The sequence below is a fragment of the Ammospiza caudacuta genome, chromosome 31, assembly GCF_027887145.1.
Source record: "Ammospiza caudacuta isolate bAmmCau1 chromosome 31, bAmmCau1.pri, whole genome shotgun sequence".
Lineage (NCBI taxonomy): Eukaryota > Metazoa > Chordata > Aves > Passeriformes > Passerellidae > Ammospiza > Ammospiza caudacuta.
Window position 1 is genome coordinate 5123581 of NC_080623.1, and position 18048 is coordinate 5141628.

An 18048-nucleotide genomic window follows, 5' to 3' on the forward strand; every position below is an offset into this window, starting at 1 on the left:
TCCTGTGCCCGTCCCCAGCGTCTCGTTGTGGCCGCTGGGCGGGAGCGGCACCGGCGGAACCTCCCCGGGGCACCGGGAACCGGCCCGGGGGTGCTGGGGCAGCCCCAGCAGCAGCAGCAGCAGCCCGGCCGCCGGCATGGCTCCGAACGAGCGGGAGGGAGGGGACACCGTGACCCCCCCGCGGTGCTGTGACACACGGAAGGGACGGTGACACGGTGCTGGTGACACGCAGGATGGTGGCAGTGCCAGCAGGGGGGGTGCAGTGATTGCTGTCCCCGTGCTGGGGGGGGTCACGGCTGTCCCTGAGTCACAGCATCCCCCCCGGGACCCCTCAAACAGCCATTCCACTGGGCACACACTGGTTTTTACTGGTGCTGGCAGCGCCTCGGTGCAGGGACATGACAGGAACAGGGTCAAACTCCCAGGAAACGGAGCCAAAGAGTCTCTGGCTGGGCTGGCACCCATCCAGCACAGGGGGTGGGTGCTCCGAGACCCCCGGGAGGGTCTGCTGCCCCCCAGCACAGCAGATTGCTCAGAGAATCCAGGATCCAAGTGGGAACGGTCCCTGCACATCCCACACTGAGCGAGGGGCTCCCTTCTGGGGTGACTCTGCTGGGGAGGGGGCTCACGTGCTCTCTGTGCCCCCCCCGAGCTCCAGCGCCCTCCGGGCCATCTCCAGGGCCCCATCCCGGGTCCGGTTGCCCCCGATGAAGCCGCTGGCGTGGACGAAGATGCAGCCGGGGATTCCGGCCTGCTCGGACAGCGCCTCGTCCCGCAGCCCCCGCCAGGCCTCGGGCAGGGGGAGCCTGGGGGTGGACACGGGGCTTGAGAGTGACCCTGACCCCACGGGGGGGCGGGGGCAGGGCAGGGGAGGGCTCTCACCGGCTCTGGAAGCTGTGGGGGGCTGTGGGCACGCTTTGCACCCGCCACTGCCCGCCCCGGTCCGGGAACAGCACGAGCAGCAGCGGCCGGGGCAGGGCCAGCTCCCGCTCCAGCTGGAACAGGTGCTCCTTCCAGGGACAGCCGCCCTGGGACAGCTCCAGGACCTGCCCGCTGGCATCCACCTGCAGGGGGGACATGCTGGGGACATGGGGGAGACTCCCAAAACCACCCTGGGCTGCTGGCCCAGAACCTCCCAGTGCCCTCCTGCAGGGGCCGTGCAGGATATGGGGTGCAGGGCCCCCCCGGGAGGTTTCTACTGAAGGGATTTGACCTCCCCACGCCCCAATTCTCCTCCAAAATCACAGATTCCCCCAGACCAGCTCGGCGTTACCTCGAGGCGGCGCCGCATGGCCTCTTCCACCAGCGCCCGTGCCGGCAGCCAGGCCCGGTGGTAGAAATCCAGGCGCTGCAGGAACTCGGTGCCCACCAGCTCCATGGCCCTCCTGAACCCTGCCTGGAGACACGGGGGTCAGCGGTGTCCCGAGCAGGCTGTCCCCAGGGTCTGTCCCCGAGCAGGCTGTCCCCAGGGTCTGTCCCCAGGGTCGTCCCCACCTCGGTGTCCTGGTCGGGGTCGTTCCAGCGGGGGTTCAGGTGCCCCACGCGGGCGCTCAGGGTTGTGCTCAGGGCATAGCGCGGCTCCCCTGCCGCCGGTGCGATCCCGTTGTCCATGGCATCGATCTCCTCCACAAAGTTCTCGTACAGCTGGGGACAGCGAGGGGACAGAAACATGAGAAGCAGTGACGGGACAGCAAGGGAGGACAGAGGAGACAGCAGAGCAAAGCCTGGCTGGAAGCACAAAGGCCCCAGCCACTGCCACAAACTGCTCCCCTTTCCCCACCGAGGACAAGCCCCGGGCAGAGCCGTCACCCCGGCAGGATGACAGACCCCCTGCCACCGCTGTCACCTTGTCATAGAGCGCTGTGACCACGGGCCCGTCCTCGGGCTGCCCCAGGAGCCCCGCCAGGATCTGCGCCCCGAAATGGCAATAGACGAGCCCGGCGCTGCTCAGCTTCGTGCTCCAGGGCTTGTCCGGCCGCAGGCTCCGCATGGACTCCGTGAAGGACCTGCGGGGCCACGCGGTCACCGCGGGTCCCCCGGGGGTGCCGCTGTCCCCGGCGGGGTCTCACCTCTGGTGGTGGTCGTAGCGGTGCCGCCCCGGGTCGTACTCGCCTCCCACGTCCACCACGACATCGCAGCCGGCCAGGCGCTGCGGGTCCCGCGTCCGCACGATCTCCGCGTCCTGCAGGGGACACGGGTGAGGGTCCCCAGGGCCACCGGGACCCCCGGGAGCGGCTCCGGGTGACGAGGGACCGCGGGGACGGACCTTGAGGAGAGGGTGGGGGAGAGAAGGGTGACCCCAGGTGGGACCGGGGACAGAACAGTGACCCCCAGATGGGACCGGAGACGCAAGGAAGGACCGGGGACACGAGGGGGACTCCCAGGTGGGATCGGGGACAGAAGAGCGGCCGCTGAGTGGGCTCAAGTGTCCCCACATGGGACCGAGAGAAGAGCGACCCGGAGAAAGAGCCGGCACCGCACGGTGCTCCCGTCCCGTTCATGCCCCGAGCCGGGCGCGCTGCCGGTGCCGTACCTGGTAGCGGGGCAGGAGGCGCAGCAGGAAACACGCCAGCGCCTCGTCGCAGTGGAAGGTGCCGTCGTGGGTGCCGATGCGGGCGGCGGGCTCGGGGTGCGGCCGCTTGTGCCCGGTCCCGATGCCGGCGCTGGTTCCGGTGCCGGTGGCGGCCATGGCCACGAGCCGGGCGGCGCGCGCGGCACCGCGCATGGCAACGGGGAGGCCACGCCCCCTCATCGGAAGCGCTTTCCGCCAATTTTGTCCCCGCCCTTGCGCGGGATCAGCCCCGCCCCCAGCGAGTGCGCACGCGCACGGGACGCGGCCAAGGAGGCGGTTTGGTGTGGCGAGCGCCCTCTGGCGGGCGGGACCGAGGGACGCGGACACACGGACACCTCCGGGACAGACACACACGGTCCTGCGCGGCCCCCGGGGACCCAGGGATGGTCAGACACACAGGGATGGATGGATGGATGGATGGATGGATGGATGGATGGATGGATGGATGGATGGATGGATGGATGGATGGATGGATGGATGGATGGATGGATGGATGGATGGATGGACGGACACACGAGCCTGGCGCTGAGTTGGTTTGCCCAAGCAGGAGTTTATTGGCCCGAGCCGGAGACCCTCCGGACACCGGGGACCCTCTTACCGTTGCTCGTGGCCCCGGGGCGCTGTCATGGCTCTTCCCAGGGCTCTGGAGCCCCCCAGCTCCCAAAGCCCCCTTGTTTCGGGTGGGTACAAGGGCCTGGAGCCGCCTCCAGAACATGGCAGGGGAAGGAGGCCAAGCTGGAATTGGGGTCCCTGCCTCATCCCAGGGGTCCTGTCCCATCCCAGCAGTCATCACCCCATCCCGCAGAGGGGTCCCGCTCCAAAGTGGGGCTGTCTCCTGGAGATGCCCCTGCTTCCCCATTCCCAGGGAGTGCAAACAAAGCTCGTCCTGCTCTTCCCTTTGAGGGTCGAGGACATTTCCCCCCTCGGGGCTTTCTCGGCTGCCTCTGGCTCATCCCAGTTCATCTCCCGGCACTTGCCCTTCCGTACATTCGCAAAAGGAAGAGATTCGGGGCAGCCCGGCCCCAAACCACCCGCGGAGATGCGGGGAAGCTGCTCCTGGAGCCGCGACCCCAGACGCCGACCCCTGCCCGGGCTCAGCTCCTCCCGCACACCCAGCGCCGGTTCCCCGTCCCGCAGGGCTGCGGGGCCGCTCCTGCCGTGCGGGCGCTCAGGAGATCTCGTTGCCGAAGACCTCGAGCAGCAGCGGCGTGAGCTGCATGCTGTGCTCGGGCTGGAAGGACAGACAGCGGTACTGCCGCGAGTGCTCCTCGTTGAGGCTGCGCAGGTCCGCCAGCTTCTGGATCATCTTGGCGTAGAGCAGGCGGCCGCCGGGCGCGGCGTGCCGGGCGCGGATGTAGCTCTGCAGCACCTCCGAGAGCCGCTCCTGCAGCGCCTCCACCCGCAGCGGCTCCCGCACGCCCGGCCGGTCTGCGGGACGGGCAGCGCTCAGGGCAGGCCCCGCTGCTGGGGGGCGACAGGGCTCTGGGGGGTTTCCCTGCCTTTTGGGGCTTTTTATGGTTTGGGGGGATCCCTCCCTTTCACCCCTTTTTAGGGTTTGGGATAATTCCCTTCCCTTTTGTCCCTTTTTATGGTCTGGGGGTTTTCCCTTCCTTTCATCCCTTTTTAGGGTCAGCCGTACTGATGGGTTTTTCCCCTCCCTTTTGTGGGTTTTTCGGATTTGGAATGGGTCTGCCCCTACCTGGGGACAGGATGCAGATGGCCATGAGCAGCACATGCTCCTCCTCGTGCAGGTTCAGCTTCTTCAGCCCCACCTGGAACTTCACCAGTGGCTCCAGCAAGGCCATGCTGTGCCCGGCTGTGGAGAGAATGGGGCCTCAGGGGGGCTCTGGAAAAGGCTCATTTTCCTCTGGAAGGGGATCTTTCCCTTTGGACTGGGATTTTTTCCAACACATTGGGGTGGCACTGGAGCCATTGAGGAGGTGGGACTGGAGACCCTGAGGTGCCACTGCAGACCTTGAAGCACCACTTGTCACCTCCCAAACCCCCAGGATTTGGGGCAGGACCCACCCCCGTTCTCAGCCAGGTGCAGAGAAGGCCCAGCAGGGGGAAAGTCAGGGAATTTCAGGATTTGGGGCTGGGGCTCCCTTACCCTGGGTGACGTCGCTGACCCTGTACTTGAAGTCGCTGCTGCCGCAGGTCCAGGACATGTCCTCGAGGGTGAAGGACTCGTTGGAGCGCAGCATGATCACCTCCATGGCGCTGCACTTGAGCAGCACGATCTGGTCCTCCACAGACAGATCCCTGCAGGAGGATTTGCCCTCTGGGTGAGGAGCGGGGCGCTCAGGGGACACAGGACAGGGCCAGAAGGAGCTGCCATCCCCAGGGTGCTCAGCTGAGGCTCTCTCCCCAGGAATTCCCATTCCAAGGTTTTTTTCATGTGCATTTTGGTCCCAAATCATGGAATGAAGAGAGCCTGAGGTGCCTTCTCAGGAATTCCCATTCCAGGGTTTTTTTCAGGTGCATTTTTGCCTCAAATCTTGGAATGAACAGAACCTGAGGCCCCTTCCCAGGAATTCCCATTCCAGGGGTTATTTAAGGTGCATTTTAGTCCCAAATCTTGGAATGAACAGAGCCTGAGGCCCCTCCTGGGCCCCTCGGGTGCTGCAGGAGCTCTGGGTGGAATCTGTGTGTGTTTTCCAGGGTACTGGAAGAAGGGGAGAACCCCAGGGAAGGGGAGAGACATAGAGCAGAGCTGGGAAGGGAACAGGGTGGAGGAATGGCTGGGAGGGGCAGCACGGGATTCCCAGGGGCAGGAAATACCAGATTTGGGATCTTCAGCCTCACCTGAATCCCGGGATCATCTTGGCAAAGCCGATCACCTTCTGGATGCTGTAGCTGACCAGGTCAGCCAGGTGTGGGAGCATGGAGAGCTGGGAGAACTCCAGGTTCACCGAGGAGCTCTCGTCCTGCTCCTCCTGCAGCGCCAGGCTGGGGAACGGCGGCGGCTCCGCGGGGTCTGCGGGGGGAAAAGCGGTGAGCACCCCAGCGAGCCCCCCCGAGCTGAGCAGAGGCTCTGGAAACGCTCTGAGCACCCCAGCGAGCCCCCCAGAGCTGAACAGAGGCTCTGGAATCCCAAATCTGGGTGGAGGAGCTGCCTTTCTGCCCCTCTGAGCCCTGGAGGGGTGAGGGGAGGGAATCTGGGGGCTTTTGAGGCCAGGTTCTCCACAGGATTCAGGGCTAGTTTGGGATCCCAGTCGGGGAATGTGGGATGAGGAAGAGGAGGAGCATGGCAGACCGTTGTGCTGGGGTTAATTTGGGCTCTGGCACAGCCCATCCCCTCCCCTGGAATTTGGGGCGGTTTGAGGTGTCACCTCCAGCCCAAGGCAGGCTCTGGGGTCCCTCCCTGGCTGCCAATCCCAGTTTGGGGCCAGGAGGAGCTGGGGCACACCTGGGAATGTGCTGAAGGCCTCGGAGCTGAAGAGATCTGAGGAATCCTCTGAGGACAGGTCCTGGGTGAGCAGGGACGAGGATTTTGTGGCCCCTCTGCTGCTGGGTTGGCTCCTCACAGGGGGCTGGGGGAGAAAACAGAGAAAACTCCTTGAGGAATGGAGCTGGCAGAGGGGTCTGTGGATTTTGCAGGGGGAATTTGAGGGATGAAAGAGATCTTTTGGGGTCAGTACCCGAAATTTGGTGAAGTCAGCATAGGTGGGGTCGTAGGTTTTGCGATGGGCCTCAAGCAGGATGTCGATGACTTTCTGTTGCTCCTCTGAGAGTTTGGGTTTGAGGCTTTCCCTCAGGGCTTCCTCTTCCTTCCTCTTCAGGATCATCTCCCTCTTCCTCTGCACCTCCTCGTCTGTAAGGATGACTGGGAGAGGAAAAGGGGTGGAACCAGGGATTAGAATGACCCCTGGATGCCACACCCAGCCCCTGGAAAATTGCTTTTGCCACCTGGAAAATCCCTTTGTGCCCCTACAACAGCTTGGCCCCGTTTCCTCCTGTGCCCAGGAGGCTTTTGGTGCTTTCAGGGGAGGCTCTGGGGGCACCGAGGCCATGCCAGCCGTGCCCCGTGCCCGTTCTGCTCCCTCCCTGTTTGCTCAGCCCTCTCAAATCCCCAAACCCTCGGCTCCCAGCTGCCACCAGGGGTGTCCAGCGCTGCTTCAGGGCAGATTTAATCTGATTTTTAAGGTCAAGGCACTCAGGGCTGGGGATTTATGGCTTTTATTGGGGTGGCGGCGCTCGGCAGCGGCCAAAGGTTGGGCTCCACGCAAGGCTGGGCCTGTTTGCTCAGGAAAAAGGAGCAGCTGAGGGCAATTTGGGCTCAAATCTTCACTTTTTTATCAATCACTCCAAGCCCTGAGCAGCCTCAGAGGGGCTGGGAGTGACAAAGGCAGCGGGGAGCTGCAGAAATCTCTGGGGTCACAGCAGAGCCCCCTCAAAGCGCTGTTTTGAGGAGGAGGAAAGGAAAAAGGAGTTCCTTTTCCTCAGCCCTTTCTGCAGGGACTGGACACCTCAGGGGCTGTTTCTGAAGTTTCTGGTGCAGGGACCCCGTGCTGGGAGGGCCAAGGTGGAATTTGGGGCGAGAGGTCAGCAGGAGGAGCTCAAGGCAAGGAGGCCTCGGCCTCGCTGGCTCCTTTGGCCCAGGGCGATTTTCCATTCTCCATTTTCCATTCCCCAGCCTTGCACAACCTCACAGGGGCCTGGGACACCTCAGGAGGGGCTGAAAGGTCACTCCCACCTCTACCATCAGGGAGGAAAATCAGGATTTTGCCATTTCCCCTTGCCAGTTTTTATTACAAAAAGCATCAGATCCACAGGGGCCTGCTCAGGGTCACCCACCCTGGTGCTGCACAGAGAGCAGGAGCTGTTAAAAAATCCTATTTTTAGCGATTATTAGAGAAGGATCCAAGGAAGCCCTGACACCCCTGAGGGACAGACACCCCTCCCTCAGCTGCAGGCAGCTGGAAGAAGGCAGGGAAGGGGTAATTCCACATTTTCTGGCCACCTAGAAAGAGGGAAAAGCCGGATTTCCCAGGCCATCCTGTGAGGAGGAGACAGGCCCTGGCTAAGAATTCCCCAATCCCAAGGCCTGGAGGGGTTTTCTCTGCCCTTCTTGTCCCCAGACAGGCAGAAAACCACAAATATTTGCCCAAGCTGGGGCCTGGAAACGCCACGTGGTGACCTGGGCCTGGCACAGGGCTGGGAGAATTGGGGTCACCAAACCCCTCAGCTGGCCAGACCCAGCTCCTCCTGCCCCAAACTGGGACAAAACCCAAATTTCAGAGGTGTGGAAGACCCCAAATTATCCCCAGCTCAAGGCTCTGCCCTGCTTCTCTTCCTCCCTACCCCACATTCCCAGCCCTGAATCCCAACACTCTGTGGAAAACAAAGCCTCAAAACCTTCCTGATTCCCTTCTTCCACCTAAAAATAACTCCAACCCTTCGTCCTCCCTCATTTTTCCAGCAGCAAAGTCCATTTTTAGCTATTTTTAGCCTGTCTGGGTCAGTTTTGGTTAATGCAGGCAGGATTTGCTAACGGGGCTGTTTACACGTTAACTCCTGTGGGGAAAACGTGGAGAAAACCTGGAGAAAACCCCCTGGAATTGCTGCCCAGCAACTTGCCAGCCCTTCCTGGGTAATTAATTGGCTGCTGGTACAAATTAAAGCACTTCCCTCATTAGAGGCTCCCAAAAAACAGGGACAGCTCCCCAGAATTTGGGGACAGACAGGGTGGGGTGCGGCCTTTTCCTCCCTCATCAACCTGCCAATCCCAAAGAATAAAATCCAGGGATTCCCATCAGGGTCATTGAAAATGTAAGCATTTTTGCCCTCACAAACACTCCAAATGCTGATTTTCTGGAGGCCCTGGGGTGACATCAGGCTGTTTAGCACATCAGAGAAAGGGCCCTACTTCCATAGCCCGAATTTCCAGCTCCATGGACACCCTGGCCACAATCTCCCAACAGAAAATGTTTGGTTGGAGCTCTCCAGGAGCACCCAGCTCCTCCCCAGCACCTCAAACATGTTTTAATTTTAAAAGCCACTTATCTCTAAATACACCCGGAGAAAACAAACATTTGGGCCACATTTGTGTGTTTGGACTGGGCTTAAAAACTGCTTTTATTCCCTCTGCTGTTGACTTAAGTCCCTGCTTTATCCCACATGGAAAAAAGGGTCAGGAAAAAAAATCTCAGAGGGAGAAGAGGAAAACCCAACCCAGCTCCATGGGGTTTGGGAAAGCTCATCCAGCTCTCCCTGTGGAGCATGGAACACACTGGAAAAGAGAATTTTCAGAGCCATTGGGAGCCATGGAGCTGATTTTCCTCAAAGAAAACCCCAGGAGAATCCATGAGAACACAACTCTGGGATGGGAAGGAATCATTAAACCAGCTCCTCTCAATCATTACCTGCTGCTTCCTCTGCCCTTTGCATCCCTGGGAGGTTCCCTGTGGCACCAGGGAGGTGGCAGAGGCACAGCCAGGGCCCCATGAGCATTCCCTGGGCTGGACACTCACATTCACAGCCCTCGCACACTCACAGTGCTTGCACACTCACTCACAGCCCTTGCACACTCACACTCCTTCATCATGCCGATGTCCAGGCAGCGTTTCAGCCGGCAGGCCTGGCAGTGCCGCCGGTTGTCCTTGGTGATGTGGCACTCCCCGCTGAAGGGACAGGTGAACATGGCCTTCCTCTTCATGCTCCTCCTGCAAAAGGGACAAAAACCCTTTTTAGGCTCCATTCCTGCTGGTTTGGCTGGTGCTCCAGACATCAGCTGGGTTGGGAGCTGCAGGCACTGCTGGGAAAGGAAAATTCCCCCCAGGGAAACACCCAAGGGTTTATCCCAAAATGGTTTGGGGGAAATGACCTTAAACCCAGCTTGATCCCCTTCCACTAAACCAGGCTGCTCTAAGCCCAGTCCAGCATGTACGTTTAAGAAGGCTTTGGGTTTAAACAGGGATTTTTAAGGCCAGGAGGGTGGAAGGATGGCAGGATTGCAGAGAAACCCCCCCCGGCAGCAAAATAAACCCGAGCTGGGGCCGTGTGGTTAAACCCAGCCGCCCTAAGCCCGGCTTTGCTGGCAGAACTGGCCTGAGCACATTTTGGGTGTGCAGGGAGAGGAATTCTCGCTGCAGGACACAGAGAAAGGAGCCTGAAAATGACAACCCTGAGCTGCAGGGAAACCACAGCGGAATGGGAACGTGGAGCCACCGGGACAAAGGGTCAGAGCCAAAATAACCCAGGGAAAAGGGTCAGAGCCTGCCAGCCAACAGGGCAGAGCCAAAACCTTCCAAGGAATAACGGCCAGAGCCAGAATTTCCAAGGACAAAGGGTCAGAACCTTCCAGGACAAAAGGTCAGAGCCAGAATCTTCCTGGGGTAAAGGGTCGGAGCCAAAATACCCCAAGGATAAAGGGTCAAGGGCAGAAACTTCCAAGGAAAAATGATCAGAATCTTCCCAGCCCAAAGGGTCAGAGCCAGAGTTTCCCAGGAAAAAGGTGGTAGATGGGATATTGGGAAGAAATTCCTCCCTGTGAGGCCCTGGAATAGAATTCCCAGAAAAGCTGTGGCTGCCCAATCCCTACAAGTGCCCAAGGCCAATACTCAGATAAAAAATGGGTCAAAAATATCAAAACTGGGTAAAAAAAAAAATCAAATAGGGGTAAAATATGTCAAATATGGGCTAAAATATCACATATGGGTAACAAAATAAAATTTTTAGTAAAATATAAAGTAAAATATTTTAAAATGGGTAAAAGAATCAAATCTGGGTAAAAATCTTCAAGATTCCCTCGCCTGCAGCCCCAGGAATTAAAAGCTGCATTTAGAAAGGGAGAGGTAAACAAAGTGGCTGCACTCTGCCCTTTCCTGACAGGAATTTGGGATTTTCAGGAATTCATCCCAGAAAAATGGATGGCAGGGCCCTGTTTTCCCCCATTCCTCCAAAACCTTTGGAATTTTGCTGCTCCAAGTGGGGAAACACAATCCCAGCACTTGGAATTCAGCCCTGGACACCCCAAAATTCCAGATTTTGGTGCACAAGAAGCTTATTTTTTTTTTCCACAAAACCCCGAGGAAAGGCCGGGAATGCACAAACAACGAGGCCTTGGAGCAGGGAAAAATATTCCCAGGGCTCAGGGCAGGCCAAAATTCCAGGTTTGGAATGAAAATTGCAGCTTGGGTGGCTCCAGAGGCTCCCAGGGTGATACCGGAGCCAGGCTGGGCTGGAATTCCATGGAAACCTTCCTGAGCCACCCATTCCCAGGCAGACTTGGGATCCCAGGGGCTAAAAATAGAGAATTCCAGGCCTCATTCCTGGCCTGGAATGAGGGATTGGTGCTGGGGAGGGCTTCAGCAGGGAGTGGGGATGGGGGCAGAACTCCCAGGGTGACCCAGAATTCCCAAGGGGGACAGTAGAATTCCCTGGAAATGCTGGATTTTGCAAAGAGCTGCTCCAGGGCATCCCCTGCCCTTCCTCATTCCCCAGTCCCAGAAGTTTTTGAGATTTTAGGGCTGGGAGTAAATCCCAATTTGTAACCCCAGGGGAGTTTTCCCACACTCCCCCCTTCTCCTGAAGCACTGCAAATCTCCCAGATCCATGAAAAACCCTGGAAAAATGGCGCAAAACCCATCCCACAAAAGAAATCAATGATTTTCCCTCCTTTTACACCATGGGAATGCAGCACCACCGGGAATTCCAGGCCTATTTCAGCACCCTGTTGGTTTCCCATTGGGACTCCCAGAGTTTTTTGGGATGGGGGGGTGCAAAGTTCCCAGATCCATGAAAAACCCTGGACAAACAGGGAAAAACCCCATCCCACAAAAGAAATAAACAATTTCCCCCCTTTACACCATGGGAACGCGGCACCACCGGGAATTCCAGCACCCCATTGGTTTCCCCTTGGGATTCCTGGGTTTTTTTGGGATGGGGCAGTCCCAGAGGCCCGGGCCCACCTGAAGAAGCCCTTGCAGCCCTCGCAGGTCATGGCGTTGAAGTGGAAGCCGGTGGCTCTGTCCCCGCAGACCCCGCAGACCCTGGGCACGCCGCGCTCGCACTCCCCGGCGGCGTCGGCCACCGAGGTGCTGCAGGCGCCCAGGTCCATGGCTGCGAGCGGAAAAAATGGAATTCGTCACCAATTTTCTATTAATTCCACCCCATCTGGGGCAAAGTCAGGGGCTCAGTGTAAAATTATCCCTAAAATCTAGGAGTTTTCCTTGCATTCCCCCTGATTCGGGTAAGGAATTTTTATTCCCATTGGCTCTGGGCATTAAAACCACCCAAAAAAATTCCAATAGATTTTTGGGATTCTGGAATGCTGGGAAAGCTCTGGGGTTGGGAGAGGCTCACTTAACAACCCCAAGGCTCATTAAAAATTCCCGGTGCCTCTGGAATGTTTTCCTTTAAAAAAAGGAGAGGAAAAAAGTGCTTTTTTCCCATTCCAAACCCTCCCAATTCCCAAATTCCAGCTGCACCTTTAAATCACTTAAATCCCATTAAACTCCCAATTAAATAATTCCCTCTGCTTTGGGGCTGTTTTCCAGGGATTCCTGAGGGGGATTCTGGGCCAAGATCTGGATTTGGGGAATTTCCTCGGACAGCATTCCCAGCTCTCCTCTGCCACCATTCCCAACCAAAGCCTGGATTTTCACCTTCATTCCTTTAATTCCTTTGGAATTTTGTTTTCATTTGGATTTTCCCAGCTGGGCTTTGGGGTTGGGGCTGAGCTGGAGGATCCCTAGACAAAGAATTCCCAAAACCCCACAGGAGCCGCTGCACTGGGACATTCCAGATGAATAAAAATCCATGGAAAGCCAGGAGAGGGAAGGGGTGAAAGTTTCCCAACGGAATCGGAGCAAAGAGCAGGGACGGATCCAACGCCCCTGGGAATTCCAGCTGGGAAAAACGAGCCTGGCAACTCCAGAGCTCCCAGCCCTGGCACAGGAGGGAACTCCGGGGTGAGGAATTTGGCACCCACAGATCCTGGTTTTCTCTCTGGTTTTCTCCCATAAAAAATTGGGAATATTCCAGGTTAGCCCCTTGGACTGCCATTCCCTGGGCTCCAAACACATCCCACTGCTCCTTCTAAATGGGAAAATCCAACTGAGCCCAGCTTTTCCTGGGATTTTACCCCAAAAAAAGATACCTCCAGCACCACTGTGGTCATTCCATGGAGAAGCCTTCCCCCCTTTCCAAGGAAAAATTTAAAAAAAAATCAAGGAATGGGAATTTTTCCCACAGAGTCTTCCCTGGTGTCTCCTGAACCCTTCCTGGATTTCCTCCTCCTGCCCCAAATCCTTCCCCTAGCTCCTTTATTTCCTAATCCCTAATTCCAGGCTGTCCAATTCCTTCCTCTTGTATCCCAGACAAAATCCGGGGAAGGCTGACAGGCAGAAGCTGCCCCTGCTTGTGGGAAATTCCAGAACTCCTCCGGAGCTTCTCCCTGGATTTCGAAATATTCCCAAACAGGTTTTTGCTCTGTCACCCTCCGGAGAGAGAAAGCCACCCCGGGAAAACACAATTCACAGGAATTTTCAACACGGATTTTTATTTTTTTTACCATTTCCAGCCTCCCTTGGGGCTTGTTTTTTGCTCCAGAGGGAGGAAAATTCCAGCAAAATTCCAGCACAATGCTCCTGAAATCTGCCCTGAAAACAGGGACTGGGGAGAGGAGCTGGAATTTGGGGAATTTCAACCTTAATTCCCGGGATTGGAGCGAGGATTATCTGAAGCTGCTGGGACAGGATCCCTGGGAAGGTTTAGGGTGCATTTTAAGGAAAATTCCTCATCCAGAGGGTGGAAAAGCTTCCCAGGGAATGGACAGGGCCCTGAGGCTGCTGCAGCCCGAGGAGTTTTTGCAGAATGCTCGTGGATATTTGGGATTTTTGTGTCCAGTGTAGGGCCAGGGGTTGGAGGGGATGATCCCAATTTGGGATTTTCCAGGATTCCAAGGAAGAGTCTGGATTCCATGGCCTTGGGATTCCACATGGGGTCAGGGCCTTTCCAAGAATGAAACAGCCCCAAAATCCCAATTTTTGTGCCCTGTCCCAAGCAGTGTCCCCAGGGCCACCCTGGGCAGCAGCAGGACACAAATCCAGGTTTTCCCTATGGAATTCTTAGAGGGTCCCAGTCCCTCAGGAAGGGATTGTAGAGCCCAAGACTCCCTCAGGAGGAAATGGGAAAAGACCCCATAATTCCAGAAAAACTGCGCTGGGAAGGGCTCTCCCTATGGAAAAATTCCCAAAGCAGAGGTGGAAGGGCAGCACCAGCCCCATACTGAGGAGTAAAATCCTCTTTTGTGCTGGAAACAGCCCTGGCGAGGTGTGGAGCCACACAGGCAATTCCCAGGAAATCTGGGATTTGCTGTCCCCTCCCAGGTGAGCCCAAGGCCAGGAGACACGTCCTAAAAATAGAGCTGGGCCTTGTCAGAATTTTGCTGGAATTTTGCTGATTTTTGGAGCAGGGAATTTAAAATCTGGAGTTAAAAGCTGGAGCTGGGGATTTATGGGGATGGGAGGGATATTTGGGGGGAGGAACGGATTTTAGGGAGCTCCCTGGGGCAGCAAAGAGCCCAGATCCCTGTCTGTCCCTTCCCTAGGATGTGCCCGCTGGAAAAGGGAATTCTCATTCCCCAGAACCTCGACCTGCCCAAGGAGGGAGGAGGAGGAGGAGGAGGGGATGATGCAGCAGCCAGAGCTGTTGCTGCCTGGAATTGGGAAATTGGAGCAGCAGCCACGCCTGGGGCACGGAGAAGGTGGGAGAACCCTCAGGAAACGGCTCCAACTTTTCCAGAGAAAAACGAGGGAGGCTTCGTGTGCCAGAAATGCCCTTTTCCACCCAGGGGGAAGCAGGAACAGGATCAGGAACGGCTCCAGGCCAGGAGAATCCCTGCCCAGGAGAGCCCGAAGCAGCTCCTGGGGTTCCTGGGAAAGAGGAAACGCCTTCGGGCGCCCGGATAAAAATCCAGGTGTTGTTTTCCACCCTTTTCCGTTTATTAGCGGGGAAAAAGGGCGAGGGTTGACCTGATAAGGGCCGAGATAAGAGAAATGGGCCCAAGGAGGAGCTGAGTCAGCAGAGGCTGAAAATGAGGGGGTGGCACTGGGGACATCCTGGCAGTGCCACCCCTGGCACGTTTTTGTTCCACTCACACCTCAGTTTAATCCTAATTTCCCTGGATTTTGCTCCCCTTGCTTTCCTCAAATTTTCCCTGGATTCTTTGCTCCTCTCACCCCTCACTTTCACCATCATCTCCCTGAATTTATTTATGTTCTTTTTAATTCCCAGAACCATTTCCATTCCCATTCCTCTCCTTTTCAGGCTTCTATTTGCATCCCAGCCCACCTCCAAGTGGGATTTTCCCTCTCTCAATCCCTGACAATTCCAGAATTTCCCCTCAGGGAGCTCAGGCCAGGCTGGCTCTGCTTTGGCTCAGCCACAAGAAGTTAAAAATTATTCTCTGGAGCAGGATTAGCCATTAAATGGGGAAAAAACACCTGGATTTTCCATTTATTCCTCCCTAAACACAGCGGGATTCAGGGAAACAAACCTCAGCCATGATCCCAGGCGTGTTTTTACCTGGGAAAAATCTGATTTTTGGGATTTTTGTTATTGCTAGGACATCTCAGTCCTGATCTGGTCACACCCTGGAGATCTGGGGCAGACATCTCCTATCACCCTCATCATCATCTGCATCATCATATCCCAGATTTTCCTTGCTCCAGGACTCCAGAGGGAACCAAATCTCACCCTGGAAATTTTTCCCCTTTATTTCACCCCATTTCCACCAGGTCCAGCCCAACATCGGGGCTTTTTAAAACTTCATTTACACCATTTTTGCTCCCCTTGGTTTCCCCATATTTCCCTGGATTTCTCTCCATTCATCCTCGGGTTTAATCTTAATTTCCCTGGATTTTTCTCCCCTTACTGCTCGATTTCCCTGGATTTAATCTTAATGTCCTGGGATTCCTGTCCCCCTTGATTTCCCCATCACTTCCCTGGATTTTTCCTCCCTCTTCCCTGGGTTTAAACCCCAATTTCCCGGGATTTTCGCTCCACTCACACCTTGCTTTCCCCATCACCTCTCTGGATTTTTGCTCCCCGCGGTTTCCAGGGATTTTTCCCGGGTTTGACCGCAATTTAAACTGCAATTTCCCGGGATTTTCGTGTCCCGCCGCAGCCGCGGCTCCTTCCCCGGCCGGAGGAAGATGAGTCACGGGCGGCTCGGGGGGAGGAGGAGGAGACGCCGCAAAAACGTCGCTTCTCCCGAAAACCTCTTTCCGAGAAAAAACACCCAACTTTTCTCAAAGCTCCAGCCTTGAAGAGGAGAGGAAGGAGCGGCTCAGCCGCCTCTGCCGACCCCAAACCGCCCCAAAAACTCTTTTGGGATGCCCAGAGAGGATCCCTCAATTCCTGGTGCATAAAAATCCCCCCGTACCTTGATTTTCCTGGGGCTGGCACGGCTCGGGATCCTCCGAAATATGGGAAGGCGCTGGGGAATCAAGAAGTAAGGTGATTAATGCCGTGTCGGGGGGCTCAGCTTCCCCCCAACCCCCCCCCCCCCAAAAATCCCGAACTGGGACTTTGAACGTGGGTTTAAATGGGGTGCTTAATCATGAGAGCAGCCAAAAACCCCAAAATCAGCCTTACAGGAAACGCTAAAATCGCCTTACAGGAAGCCCTAAATTCACATTGACACCCCCACGGCAGCCAGGAACCCCAAAATCACCTTACAGGAAGCCCTGAATTCACACGAACACCCCACGGCACCCCGGAATTTCCCGGTTTCGAAGGCCCCCCAAAAAGGGGGCGCCCCAGAGGGGGGAGGACAATGGTGCCTTTCCGGGATGTGGCGACGCCCCGGAACAGCCCAGAACTCCCGGATTACTGGGGGTGCTCGGGGCTGAGCCCCCCAAAACGGGATGGGGACACCACAACCCCAAGGGGATCCGAATTTTGGCAGGGAAAGCCCCAAAGCTCCCAGTTTAGGGAGTCACGGGGTGGGGGGGGGGGCACAGGGGACCCCCGACACCTCCCAGGGCACCGGGAAGGGGGGGGGGGGGTCAGACACACACGGGACCCCCAAAGCAGCACGGGAACGGCAAACCAGGAAGCACCGGGGAGCCTCAGCGCCCGGCCCGTGCCGCTGCTGCCACCGGGGACAGCCCGGGAGCTGGGAACCATCCCGCCACCCCCGGGGCCCCCGCACCGCTCCCGCACCCCCGGTTCGCCCGCAGCGGTCGCCCCCGTGTCCCGGGGAGCGCCGGTGGCACGGCCGGGGCGGCGGGCGCGGAGAACGGCTGGGCTTGGCCGGCCCCGGTGTCCCCTGTCCGGGACCTGAGCCCCGGTGTCCCCCTGTCCCCTGCCCAGCACCTGAGCCCCTGCCTCGGTGTCCCCGGTACCTCCGCTGTCCCTTGCCCAGTACCTGGTCCCCGGTACCGGTACCTGAGCCCCAGCCCCGGTGTCCCCTGTCCCGTACCGGTAACTGAGCCCCGGCCCCGCCGTCCCTGTTGAACCCCCTGCCCGGTACCTCGGCCCCGGTGCCCCCTGCCCGGTACCGGTACCTGAACCCCGGCCCCGCTGCCGCCCCCAGCCCGCCCGCTGCCGCCTTTTGCGGGGAACCGGCGCCCCCGGCCCCGCCCCTGCCTGCGCAGCACCGCCTTGGCCCCGCCCACACGGGCCATATAAGGGCAGGGATGGGGGCGGTCACGGCGAAGGGGGCGTGGCGAGAATTTCACGTGGCCCCGGTAGCGCGGGGGCTTCCCCGGAGGGTTCCGGACCCCGCTGACCACCCGGTGCCCACCCGGATTCCCGCTGACCACCCGGTGCCCACCCAGCCCCCCTGCCCACGCGACCTCTCTCCCCCACCCGGGAGCGCCCCGAAGGGCAGGGCACTCTTGGGGCGCCAGCGCCCGGCGCTCCGGGGGCTGCCACCCCTCCCGAAAGCCCGGTGGGCTCGGGCAGCCGATCCAGCTCCCAGTGAGTGCCCGGTGCTGCACCGGGACAGAATGAATGCCGCCGGTACCGGAGTGCCACCCCCAGCACTCCCGGCTCTTTGCAGGCTCCGGCTGCTCCTGCTGTCCCCTCAGAGCCCGAGGGTGAACCCGGCCTGGGGACCCGCAGGACACCTGGATTTGGCTGCTCCTGAAGGATCTGAGAGTATTTGGGATAGATCGAGAACCGACCTAGGCCATCCAAAATCCTCTTATTGGTGGCTTGGAATGTTGGATTTTGGGCAGAGCCAGCTCAGCCCACCCCAACCCAGGATTGGGCACTCTGCAATCTAAAAAATCGGGATATTCGGCAATTTCCCAATTTCCTTCCTCAAATCCCCACCCGGGTGCAGCCACCTGCAGCACCTAATAAAGCAGCGAGAGAGCTCCCAGAGAACCCCTGCTGCTGCCGCTCCAGGGTTTATCGGGGTCCCCTAAACCCAAAATCCCGGGAGCAAACGAGCCCCCGGCGCAGCAGAGCCCCCGCAGCCGCGGGCACCGGGTTCAGCCGCCGCGGTTTGCGTGGGGAAA

General features: G+C 58.2%; 2 protein-coding genes across 2 annotated transcripts; both read right to left on the reverse strand.

Annotated features, from left to right (window-relative positions):
• Positions 1-388: 388 nt before the first annotated feature.
• On the reverse strand, positions 389-2752 carry MYG1 (MYG1 exonuclease). The gene is made up of 7 exons (XM_058822134.1): positions 2534-2752; positions 2070-2182; positions 1847-2006; positions 1495-1644; positions 1274-1396; positions 883-1064; positions 389-806 (listed from the first exon to the last, which is right to left on the reverse strand). The coding sequence occupies exons 1-7, from the start codon at positions 2750-2752 to the stop codon at positions 626-628; spliced, it is 1128 nt and encodes a 375-aa protein (XP_058678117.1). The 3' UTR covers positions 389-625.
• Positions 2753-3173: 421 nt separating this feature from the next.
• VDR (vitamin D receptor) lies at positions 3174-17121 on the reverse strand. Its single transcript, XM_058822173.1, has 10 exons — positions 17089-17121; positions 15963-16016; positions 11485-11635; positions 9107-9237; positions 6214-6398; positions 5982-6105; positions 5378-5549; positions 4683-4834; positions 4272-4388; positions 3174-4000 (listed from the first exon to the last, which is right to left on the reverse strand). The coding sequence occupies exons 3-10, from the start codon at positions 11631-11633 to the stop codon at positions 3741-3743; spliced, it is 1290 nt and encodes a 429-aa protein (XP_058678156.1). The 5' UTR covers positions 11634-11635; positions 15963-16016; positions 17089-17121; the 3' UTR covers positions 3174-3740.
• Positions 17122-18048: the final 927 nt, after the last annotated feature.

Excerpts from the sequence above, each read along its gene's own strand:
- MYG1 (XM_058822134.1), bottom strand. The coding sequence starts at position 2,752 with ATGAGGGGGCGTGGCCTCCCCGTTGCCATGCGCGGTGCCGCGCGCGCC. Across the intron at positions 2,183-2,533 it reads GCCTCCTGCCCCGCTACCAG|GACGCGGAGATCGTGCGGAC; the intron begins GTACGGCACCGG and ends TGTCCCCTGCAG. Across the intron at positions 807-882 it reads CCCCACAGCTTCCAGAGCCG|GCTCCCCCTGCCCGAGGCCT; the intron begins GTGAGAGCCCTC and ends GTCCACCCCCAG.
- VDR (XM_058822173.1), bottom strand. The coding sequence starts at position 11,633 with ATGGACCTGGGCGCCTGCAGCACCTCGGTGGCCGACGCCGCCGGGGAG. Across the intron at positions 4,835-5,377 it reads AAGATGATCCCGGGATTCAG|GGATCTGTCTGTGGAGGACC; the intron begins GTGAGGCTGAAG and ends ATCCTCCTGCAG. Across the intron at positions 4,389-4,682 it reads GGTCAGCGACGTCACCCAGG|CCGGGCACAGCATGGCCTTG; the intron begins GTAAGGGAGCCC and ends TTCTCTCCACAG.